Source organism: Elgaria multicarinata, chromosome 21 (assembly GCF_023053635.1).
Source record: "Elgaria multicarinata webbii isolate HBS135686 ecotype San Diego chromosome 21, rElgMul1.1.pri, whole genome shotgun sequence".
NCBI lineage: Eukaryota > Metazoa > Chordata > Lepidosauria > Squamata > Anguidae > Elgaria > Elgaria multicarinata.
This window is the reverse complement of record NC_086191.1, coordinates 8,093,495-8,104,897: the sequence shown is the minus strand read 5'-3', so window position 1 is coordinate 8,104,897 and position 11,403 is coordinate 8,093,495. Positions and strand designations below refer to the sequence as shown.

The 11,403-nt window shown below is 42.6% G+C and overlaps 1 protein-coding gene across 1 annotated transcript; it reads left to right on the top strand.

The window, feature by feature from the left end:
• The first annotated feature begins 6,794 nt into the window (after positions 1-6,794).
• Positions 6,795-10,698, top strand: LOC134412202 (protein S100-A12-like). Its single transcript, XM_063146043.1, has 3 exons — positions 6,795-6,848; positions 8,880-9,041; positions 10,411-10,698. Exons 2-3 carry the CDS (start codon positions 8,898-8,900, stop codon positions 10,573-10,575), a joined length of 309 nt encoding a protein of 102 aa, XP_063002113.1. The 5' UTR covers positions 6,795-6,848; positions 8,880-8,897; the 3' UTR covers positions 10,576-10,698.
• Positions 10,699-11,403: the final 705 nt, after the last annotated feature.

The window sequence follows — 11,403 nt, the reverse complement described above, 5'->3', positions numbered from 1 at the left end:
GCAGGTTAAAATCAAGCTGCCCAGAATCTGCAAAAACCCTGTTAGGGAAAATATGTAAGATCTACAGGAATTGTATCCCATCTGGGTTGAATTTTAAAAGATTAGTGACACTGTGCCAAGAAAATTGGCCATTCTTCACCAGAGATCAACCCACACTACTGTGGCCTGCCGAGGGTATATTTGAAATGGACAGGCTCACGCACTTGAAACATCATTTAGAAGGGAGGAAACCCTCTTCTTTTCCTGTACTAGCAGCAGTTATAATTAGACCACCAGAAGTAGCAAGACTTCAAGCCGACATGGCAACCCCCAGAAATGAAAGTTCTGAGTTGTTTGCTATCCCTTTGTCCATAGGAGCTCGAAGGTTAAGCATACCCGATTTGAGTAGAGCAGATTCAGTTCATAGAGAACTTCACTCGTCTGGACAAGTAGCCCGTATTGTTTTTCTAGTCTTAGAATTATCTGCACTTTGCACATGCATAAATGCCATGTCACAGGATGGTGTCAACACCGGCAGTTGGAGGGTGGAGTAAGATGTCTGCAAGGCAAAACAACCGATAAAAGAAACAGATAGAGGTGCATTTCCTGTAACTATTGCAATATCCATTTATGGTATTCTAGTCAGAGAAGTACTTGAACTCTGTATATGCCTAAATGCTTGTATTTTGCTTGTATTTCTATTAATTTATATTTATTTTTATATTGCCAATAATCTTTCTCCATTTTCTTAATCTCTTCCTCCAATTGTTCCTGCTCTGCTACTTGTTGCCTCCTTAAATTACACATTTCTCTAATACATATCCCTCTTGATACTGCCTTCATGGTATCCCAAACTACTGCCCTTGACGTTCCTCCCTTCTCATTAATTTCCCAAGACTCTGTCAATTCTCTTTGCATTTTTTCTACCACCTTATTATACTTCAAAAGTTTTGTGTTTAGTTTCCACCTAAACGCTTCCTTATAATTCTTTTTAACTGTAAACTCTAAACTTAACAATGCATGGTCTGTTACCTTTATTACCCCCATTTCCATTTTACATACCTTACTTGCAAACTCTTTTGAAACCATTATATAATCTATTCTAGAGTATGTCTGATGAACTGAGGAGTAGTAAGAAAATCCCGAATTCGATCCATTCAGTAAACGCCAACAATCTACATAATCTTTTTCTTTTACTAGTTTATTCGATATAGTAATATTATTTCTTTTTTCCACATTTGTGGGGTTTGATCTATCCACTCTATTATCCATTACCATATTAAAATCCCCAGCTAAAATAAGATATCCTTCCCTAAACTCCTCTATTTCATTAAATAAATTCATAAAAAACTCTCTATGTCTCTCATTAGGGGCATAAACATTTACTAATGTATATTGTTCACTTTCTATTTGCCCCTTTATCATAAGATATCTACCATTATCATCCTTTTTTACAGTTTTCAGTATGAATCCACTTTTTTTAAAAATCAAAATTGCTACTCCATTTTTTTTGACGTCCCTAATGACTTTTCATAATAAACAGACCACCTTGTCCGAATTTCATTTACGCCATCAAATTTTTGGTGTGTTTCTTGCATCATAATAATATCAGATCTTTCTTTATTTAACATTTGTTCTATTCGCCTCCTTTTCACGACTGCCCCCAGACCTTTAACATTAAGCGTTGATACTTTAATATTCTTATTCATAATCACCCTTTTGATTTTCCTTCCGATCCCGTGTGCTCTGTGTTGGAGTCCTGAATTAAGACTGGTTTTTGTGATTTCCATATTTTTGTACAAGCCTACAAACCTGGAAGAAACTGAAGACTCAGCATCAGTCAATCAGCTCAAAGGTCAAGTTTGCAGGTGGACTTTATTGAATTATTGAGATGATGTAAAAGTCTAATTGTCTTGCCATTGCCAATTAGTGGTTTCATCATTTGTTCAGGGAAGTGTATATAAAGAGAGTTTTGGAGCTTTGTAACCAGATTAAAATATTCTCTCTCTGCTGCTGTGAGCCCTGCTGTAACGTGTATGACCAAGTGTGTGAGTATGTTGGTGTAAATTTGTATTGCCATAAACTGTGTTATTTTCTATCAGTAAAATACTTTATTTTTGTATCAAACAAAACAGACTCTGTCTTAAAGTTAATTTGGTCTTTGCTGACTTTCATAGTTAAGAACCGCTGCTACTCTGCTAATTCACTGGTATAGTGAACAAAAGGGTTTATAAATATAATACCCCTCAAGAGGTTATGGGCCCAGTAACCCAGTCTGGACATAATTCTAGTTCTTAACAGAGAAACAGTAGGACCTGATAAGACAGAGAGCCGTGCGTTGACTAATTGCCCTGGAGCGTTGCTTTTTCTAAAGAACGTTGGGATTTAGACAAAGGAAGAGGCTTTTTCGTAAAGCTTTTTGTCTTGCAAAGTCACACGGTGTCTGATAGAAGGCTATTTTTGAATTTGAAAAGGGATTCTGAGGTTGTTAAGCCGGTCAGTTCCCAAAAAGGAAATTCAAATAACAAAAGGGTTGAAAAAACAACCAATTAGCAGTTATGGCACTTCAAATAGGAATGAATACACAAATGGAACAACTCACAGACACAAATTATATTACTTGGTCATTTAAGATTGAAATGAGTTTAAGAAACCAAGGGCTGTGGGAAGTGGTTACAGACCCACCCGATGAAGATTTAAGTGCAGCTGATTTGAGAGAGTGGAATCGTAATGCAGAGAAAGCAAAAACCCACATAATCCTCTGTATGAGGAATGATCAGCTATTCTATGTTAATAGAGAGGATGCTGTTCATGTGATCTGGACAAAATTGCGTGAAGTATATGTAAGAGATACAGCAGGTTCTCGAATAAATTTAACACGCAGAATGTATAGGACGATGCTAAAAGAATCTGGAGATATTGGCAAACATTTGCAGGAGCTAAGAGAAATATTCCAAAGTTTAGCATCGGCTGGCTTGACTCTTTCAGAGGAAATGAGGTCTTATATTATTCTGTCTAGCTTACCAACGTCTTGGGACGTGTTGGTGACTACCCTAGAGGGAGTGACCGTCCGTGATTTAACCCTGAATTATGTGTGCGGAAAATTATTAGAAGAACAACAGAAAAGACATTCCAAGAGAGAAGCCGTGAGCTCAAACGGCAAGGCAGACTCATTTCAACAATGGTCTGGTTCTGAAGGGGTTAAGACCGGGACTGTGAAAAAGGAGGAGACTGAATCTGCTTATTCAGTTTCAAAAAAGCACAAGCCACAAAAAACAATTGTTTGCTGGAAATGTGGCAAAATTGGACATAAGAAAATGAACTGTAGAGTGAGATTACAACCTGAGAAAGTTTCTGAGCATCGCTGGAAAAATGCTTCTTGTTCAAAGAAGTCAGCACAGCTCGTTACAGCCGGAGTGAGCAAGATTTCGAAGGAGGAAGGAAACGGAAGCTCAGCTATCTGGCTGATAGACTCGGCTTGTAATTCCGTTATTTCTACTAGAAAAGAAAGCTTCCTAGACTTCAGAGTCACGTCTAACAGATTTATTTTCCTTGCTGACGGCTCAAAGCAGGAAGTGAAGGGAGAAGGCATTTGCCATATTCCTGTCCTTAACGAAAGCTTTGCTAATGCTGTTTTTGTTCCCAACTTAAGTCATTCTCTTTTAGGTGTGTCAAACCTAATGGAGAAAAAGTTCTCTGTCTCCTTTGAGGAGGGGAAATGTTTTAATTCCAGGCATGGAGAACTGAAGGGGACTGCCAGTTTAAAAAACGGTTTGTTTTTTCTGGACAAGAGCCAAGATGGAGAAGGAGATATTTCTTCAAGAGACAATCCAGTAGTTTTACTAGATGTAGATTCTTCTAGCAGGCAAACGCCTGTAGCAACTCAGACGGAGCCAGAAGACAGAGAGCAAGAAGAGTAGAAGGAGGAGGAGATGCAAATCCCCCGCTGGTCTCAAAGACAAAACAAAGGCATGCCTCCCCATAGGCTTGGAATACATGCTTGTGATATGAGCTGTGAGCCTAATTCTTAGTTTTCGAGTCAACGAGGTTTTTGGAGAAGAAGTTTTTGCCTCCGGGACAGAAGTCTTTAACTTGCCACTGAGGAGAAGTTTTTAACAGCAAGCCGCTTGTAAACAGAGTTTCTTAGAAACTAGTCGCCAAGGAATTTAGTCAGGATAGGGAGGGACTTTAACGTCATTTTCTCTACTGTGAAATCATATGCTTTACTCTTTGTGCTTATTCTATGTAGTAAAACAAATTCAGCCTGGAGTGTCTAAGGGAATCTTAAGGTATCTCGAACCTTGGAGCACTGGAGAAATTTTTGCAACTCATAAACATATACAACAACAAAAATAAAAATAAACCCTGAACCACCCTTCATCTCCCTCCCTCCCACCCTATTAATCCCCCCCAACCCCTCTTCCCCCCCACTACCTTCCCCCTCCCCATATCCCCGTGAGTCTATTACTCTGTCCATTATCTAATTTAGGGGAGAGGGGGGAGGCGGGGCCCTGCCCTAACGGCAAGATCTCTGTACTTAACTACTTAACATATTATTATCTCATAATACCATTCCCCATTTTACCCCGTCCCAGACGCCCCGGCTTTGGCTCCATTCCCAACTCCAGCTCCAAGACTTGCAGCCTTAAATAACCCCAAACTCTTCAGCAGCTCCTTGCCTTGCTCCAAAGAGGTTACTCTGTGTTGGCCCCCAGCATAGGAAAACTTTAAAAAAACAGGGTAACCCCAAGAATATCTCACTGTATTTTTTGTTAGCGTTTCAGTTATTTGCTTAACGCTGTGCCTCCATTGGAGTGTTTGCTGACAAAGATAGTTGAATACTTGCACTGCTTTGCCTTTATATTTAATCATGACCATAGACCTCAATTTCTTCATCACTTGCTCTTTTTTGTAGTAACTGCCAAATCTCACAAGAATGTCTCTGGTTGATCCTCTATAGTTTGCTCCTCCCACTCTATGGATCCTTTCAATATCACAGTCTTTTATATCCAAATCTGGCATCATATGGTTGAACCACTTCAAAGCTATTTTTCTCAAATCCTCTGCTGGTTCTTCAGCAAATTGTTTAATGCGTACATTACAATGACGATCCTGATCTTGAAGTTGGATCAACTTTAGATCTTGATATTGAAATTTTACCTCACAACTTTTTTCAAAGACATCCTGTTTTTTCACAAGTGCTTTTACTTCCACATCCAGCTTCTTTATCTCCCTATCATTTTGCGCGATCTTATCTGCAAGCACCCCCATCCGTGCTGCTGCGTTCTTTTCATTAACATCCATCTTCTTGCTCAAAGTGGCAGTGCTATCCAGAATCAGTTTCTTCAATTCTTCCAATGCAGTTGAAATTGACACCGTGCCAGATCCCTCAGCCATCTTGACAAATCCGTCACCATCACTTCCACTGCTTTGTGAGTCTTTTTCTGCAGACACTTTCTCAAGACGGGCCAAATTATGATTAGAAGGATGAACTCTTTGCCAAGTAGCCTTCCCCGGTTTTTTTTTTCTTTTTTCTTACGGCATGGGTCTATTTTTAGCTCTGAGTCAATGTCCCGTTTACAATCCACACCATCTCTCTTTCTACGCAAATAAACACTTCTTCGGTGCTTTTTTAAAGGGTGAATTTACTGCCAAATAAACCTTTCTCTCAGATTAGGAGTATAAATCACTGCTTATCAGATTTAGGAGCCGGGAGAGCTGTAGCAAAGTTAGTTTCGTTTTCTAACTTCCCCCTCCTTCCATCTGTTTACAGCCAAGGAACGGGCTGCTTTCCTCCCTCCTTTTTCTGAGTCTGCTTCCGAAAACAGGATTTTCACCCTCTCTTAGCACTCATAATCATCAACCTTCATTTTCATTAACGACCCATGCCTTTTAAAGTGAGATAATTAGCTTTCCAGATCTTCCCGATCGGGAGGTCTTAAGGAGAGATCTTACCAGTCATGGCGTCCGGCTAATCCCCCCATAAATCCTCAATTCCTATTCAGAAGTAAATTGCATTGAGTTCAATGGAACTTCCTCCTGAGTAGGTGGGTATATGATAGCAGCTGCAATTCTTCTAAGGAGCTCAAAACACTGAATGTTGTTTCTCTGTCCACCTTTTTAATTCTCACAACAACCTTGCAAGGGAGTTTTGGCTGAGAGGGAGTGACTGGCCCAAGGTTTCCCAGTGAACTTCATGTTGAGTGGGGAAAAGGCCTTCACCTGCTCAAGTATGAGCTCTTCTGCCATCATAGGTGTGGTAGGTGAACACGAGACGGGCCATTCTGGCATGCCCAGCATGGCCTGGGCGTGGTGAAGCATTTGTGAGCGGGGGCAGGATGGAGACGTGCCCTGCTGCTATTGGCTCTGAGCGGGTGGTGCCATCTATCGGGGAGGGGTATCATACAGGCCTATAAAGAGGCATTTACCCCTCCCAGCTTCCATTCTTGTTCGCGCTGCTCCCTCCCTGTATGCAGTGTGAGTTCTCTGGTTGCTATTCAGGGCCGAGAAGGAGTTTTTTTGCTCATGTTCTAAATTGTTCATGAGTTTTTTCACCTACTCCACACTGTAAGACAGCCTGTGAGTATAAATAGGTTGATTTGGCATTGCTTTGTTAATTTGGTCACATTTTTTGGGCAAGCAGGAAGGAACGGGCATCCAGAGGGATTTTGTAATGGTGAGCATTCACAGGCACTGTTGTGGTGGCTGGTAATTCCTGAGGGCTCCCAGTGTTGAGCTCCGTGGCCGGGCGGGGAGATAAGGATTACCTCTGAGGCCAACCTTTCTCCCCAGCCTTGAGCCTTGAGGCCTGGCAGGCATCTCCAATACATCTTGGATCACTCTTGCTCTCTTGTGGATCTTCAATTGAGGTTTGTGTTCAAGACGTTTCTGTGTTTCTTGTGTTGTCTTGGGTTTAAGCCTTCATATTGGACACAGGAGAGAAGATCCTTTGTCATGGCACTTGGCTTGTGTAATAAATATTGATGAGGTGGGTATTGTCTGGTGCCTACGGCTGTTGGAATAACTCAAGAACTTCTGTGAAGGCCTTGCTGCAGAAATGAAAGAGAGTCAAGGAGGCTCATCATTTGGGTGGCACATTCTGAGACCCACCAGTTGAAGACCAATAGTCAGCACCAGCTCTTCTCAACCTGGTGTCCTGCAGATATTTGGGGTTGCAACCAGAATGACAAATGGTCAGGAATGTAGAGAATTGTAGCCCAAACATCTGGAGGGCAGAAGGTTGGGGAAAACTGTTCTAGGAGAAAGCAGATGGCCGTTGATCAGCTGGGGGAAGAGGGTAGCTTTTTGTGCCTCCGTACTTGGAGGTAACCCTTTGTCAAGCTCATCATGTGCATTGTCCTGTCCTGAGAAGGGACCAATTGCATACCTAGATATGCCCAGAGGAAACAGTTAAATCCCCCTCAACTCTTCTTGGCAGAGGAATACAGTCAAGCAGTATTGGCCCATTCTTGTCCATCTCTTGATAAATGCTCATCTTGTCTTGTATCTCTGTGGCATCCTGCACCTGGGGGGAGAAGAAATTTAGACACATCTAGGGTGCTGCCTTCTATTGAGCTGTAGGGAGCATTCCTGGGTTGCAACCTGTAGGTCACTGCAGAAGTAACCTTATGAATGGTATGCAAAAGAGACGCAGCTCCCAAATTAATATTTGGGTTCATGGTGGGCCTCGGGACTGAAAAGATTGAAGATTACCTGTAGTGCATCCTTCCCCAATCAGGTGGATTCCAGATGTGTTGGATTACAGTTCCCAGCATTCCCCAGACAACTGGGGATTTGGGGAATTATACTCCAAAAGATCTGGACGACACCAGGTTGATGAAGTCTGCAGTCATGGGACGGAAACCCCTGGTTGGATTCCAAAGGTCTACACCAGCCTGGTGGCTTCAAGATATTTTTGGCCTAGATACTACATCTCAGCAATTCCAAACCTGAATGATCTCAGCAATTCCAAACCATCTTTTGATGTGAGGGCATTGTCTCAAGGGGATTTCTGTATAGAGAAGCTAGCACAATCACCACAACGCAGCGCAAGATGGAAATTAAGTGCTAGAGCACTAGCATTGAATAGAGAAGGTCCAATCACGGCATCGCCAGCTATATCAGTCTTTTCCAACTTGGTGCCCTCTGGGTCGTTCTGCTTACAATTCCCACCATTCCTGTGGCAACTGAAGTCCCAAACATTTGGAGGGCATTAGGTTGTGGAACAGGGCTGGCCTAAAGGCAGAAACTCTCCAGGATTCTGGCAGAGAGTTTTTTCTCAGCTCCACCCACAGAATCCAGGGATTGAACCTGGCACCTTCTGCACATAATCCATGCGCTCTGCCAGCACACAGGAATCTACCTTACACTGAGGAGGACTATTGGTCCAGCTAGCTCAGTATGGCCTACACTCTTTGGCAGTGGTGCTCTCCAGATTTTCAGAGAGGGAGACTTTCTGAGATGAAGCCATGGATGTCCTGCTTGCTCTACCACCGAAGTAGCTGCCCAGATGTGTGAACCATGGTACATTTCTCTTTTTGTAAATAGCTGGATTGCATGCAGACTGGGGTGTGGTCAGCTTGTGATTTGTAAGCAGTTGGTTGCATATTGTACAGAGACTATTGTTTGTTCCTCATGCTACATAAGAACATAAGAGGAGCCATGCTGGATCAAACCAAAGGTCCATCTAGTCCAGCATTTGGTTCATAAAGTCAGCCTAAGTACTCCAGTTGCTGGGGACCTGGGTGGGAGGGTGCTGCGTTTTCAGCATTGTATCAGTGGAAGAACCAAAAACCCACTTCACGTTCTTCATGTGAGGCGAGGAGCCCATCTTTGTAGCATAGAATTCCCCTTCCGCCTCCCCTCTGCAACTGAACTGGATGCTGATTTGCTTCTTATAGGTCAGCAGCCAACTCAAGATGTCTCAAACCCAACTGGAAGCAGCCTTTGTTACTATCGCAAAGATTTTCCTCCAATATTCTGTGCATGTTGGGGATTTTGACACCCTCAGCAAAAAGGAGATGGCTGAGCTGATGAAAAACGAGCTTCCAAACTTCCTGAAGGTGAGAGCTGGGTGTAGAGCAGGCTGATCCTTCCAGAGAAAGGCTCTTTGGGTAGAGCATGGGAGAAAGAAATGGACGAATGGCAGCCATTTGGTTTACACTCAGAGGAAGAAACCTGGGCAGGATCTACACTACTGCTTTAAAATGATTTATAACACTAGTGACGATGGTTGGGGCCCAGGACACCTCCGTGCACAGTTTTCACAATGTTTTCAAAGTGCCGTCTCCTGCTTGGCGTAGATTTGGCCCTGGCTTCCTGCAGATAACTTGGACAACAACTCCCATAATCCTCAGCCATTGACCATGCTGACTTGGAATTATGGGAGTTATAGGCCCCAATATGACCTCAGAAATGGCCCTTGTTCCATTTAAATGTGAATTGTTTTAATTGGAGCTTGATCATTTTGGGGGCCTCATTGCTTGACTCCAAGCCTCATCACTTTGATGATGATGATGATAATAATAATAATAATAATAATAACAATAATAATAAATTTATTTATTTACTACCCGCCTCTCCCTCTGGATCAAGGCGGGGAACAACACCAAATAAAATATAACACATAAAATTAGTTAAAAGAGCATATAAAACCAATACAATATTAAAATAACAATCACAACATCTTAAAATTCTAAGGTTTAAAATTCATCTGGGTAGGCCTGCCGGAAGAGACTAGTCTTCACAGCTGTCTTAAATTCAGACAGAGCATTAAGCTGACGAATCTCCTCCTGCAGGCCCTTCCACAGTCTGGGGCAGCAGAAGAAAAGGTCCTCTGGGTAACATTTGCCAGCCTAGTTGTGGCTAGTTGGAGTAAACCCTTCCCAGAGGACCTGAGTGTGCAAGGCGGATTGTATGGGAGAAGGCGATCCCGCAGGTAACCTGGAGCCAAACCATGTAGGGCTTGAAAGCTGATAACCAACACTTTATACTTCGCACGGAAACTAATTGGCAGCCAGTGGAGAGATTTTAAAGTTGGTGTAATTGTTCTCTGTGATGCAGGTGTTGTGGGGGGAAACCAGGGGTTAAAAAGAGTGGTCTTGGCATCTCAGCTTCCCTGTCTTCCTTGTACACAGATTCTGGGGCAAGATCCTTTTCTATTCCTTCTTGGAAATGGGTCTTCCCGTGGCTGCCATTTTGAGAATGGGCATGCACCTCCAGGAATAGCCATTTTTGTGAGACCACCAACGACCACCTCTCAAAATTGCAATGTGCCCATTGGCCAAAAAAAAATAAAAAATTGGGGAACCCTTGCCCCAAATCCTGCCTTTGACATGTCCTGGTATGGGGGTTGGAATTCTAATGTGGTGGGGACAGCATCATAATGCCTGTAGCCACCCTTTCTTTGCAATGTTTTTATTTCAGCAACAGGATAAAAAGAACCCAAAGGCCATTGATGAAATGTTCAATGATCTGGACAGGAACAAAGATGGCCAGGTCAGCTTTGAAGAATTCACCGTCTTAGTCCAGAGGGTGCTACTTGCTTCCAATGAACCCATTGATGAAGAAGGCCATGAGGGACACGCCCACAACTAAGCCCCAAGAGTGAAGCCAGCTCGTTGTGCCAATCAACACAGCTTCATCAATGACCCCTCAACCCTGTTCTCTTCCATACCTGTGGGTCAGGCCAATTTGTCAAAATAAAACTTTCTTCCAAAGTTCCAAAGATGGATGTTTTCTTTTGGTTTCTTTCTTCAGAGGTGGGGGCCGGCGGGTGGAAGGCAAAGTTACAGTAGGCCTAGCAAAGGTATCATGGTAGATGGAGCCGAATGGATAGACTGTCCTACACCTCCCTTTACATGTACATATTAATTTATTTATTGCATTTATAGACAACCAATTTATTTATTTATTTATTACATTTACATCCTGCCTTTTTTCATCCAAGGAACCCAAGGCGGAGTACATAAGCCTCCTCCTCTCCATGCTATCCTCACAATGACAACCCTGTGAGGTGGGTTGGGCTGAGAGTCTGTGACTGGGCCAAAGTCACCCAGTGGGCTTCCATGGCCGAGTGGGGACTAGAACCCGAATCTCCTGATGGAGATGGAACAAGGGTCTGACCCAGGATAAGTAGGGTGACCCTATGAAAAGGAGGACTGGGCTCCTGTATCTTTAACAGCAGTATTGAAAGGGGAATTTCATCAGATGTCATTTGTATACATTGGGAACCTGGTGAAATTCCCTCTTCATCACAACAGTTAAAGCTGCAGGAGGTATACTAGAGTGACCAGATTTAAAAGAGGGCAGGGCACCTGCAGCTTTAACTGTTGTGTTTTCTTTTTATTTATTTATTTTTTAAATTTTAAAACACAAAATAAACATCTTACAAAAAAAACAACACAACATACTACATACATTTAA

What these genes read in the sequence shown, in the direction of transcription:
- LOC134412202 (XM_063146043.1), top strand. Translation starts at nt 8,898, where the DNA reads ATGTCTCAAACCCAACTGGAAGCAGCCTTTGTTACTATCGCAAAGATT. An exon ending in AGCTTCCAAACTTCCTGAAG is followed by an intron (nt 9,042 to 10,410) that starts GTGAGAGCTGGG and finishes TTTCAGCAACAG; the next exon opens with GATAAAAAGAACCCAAAGGC.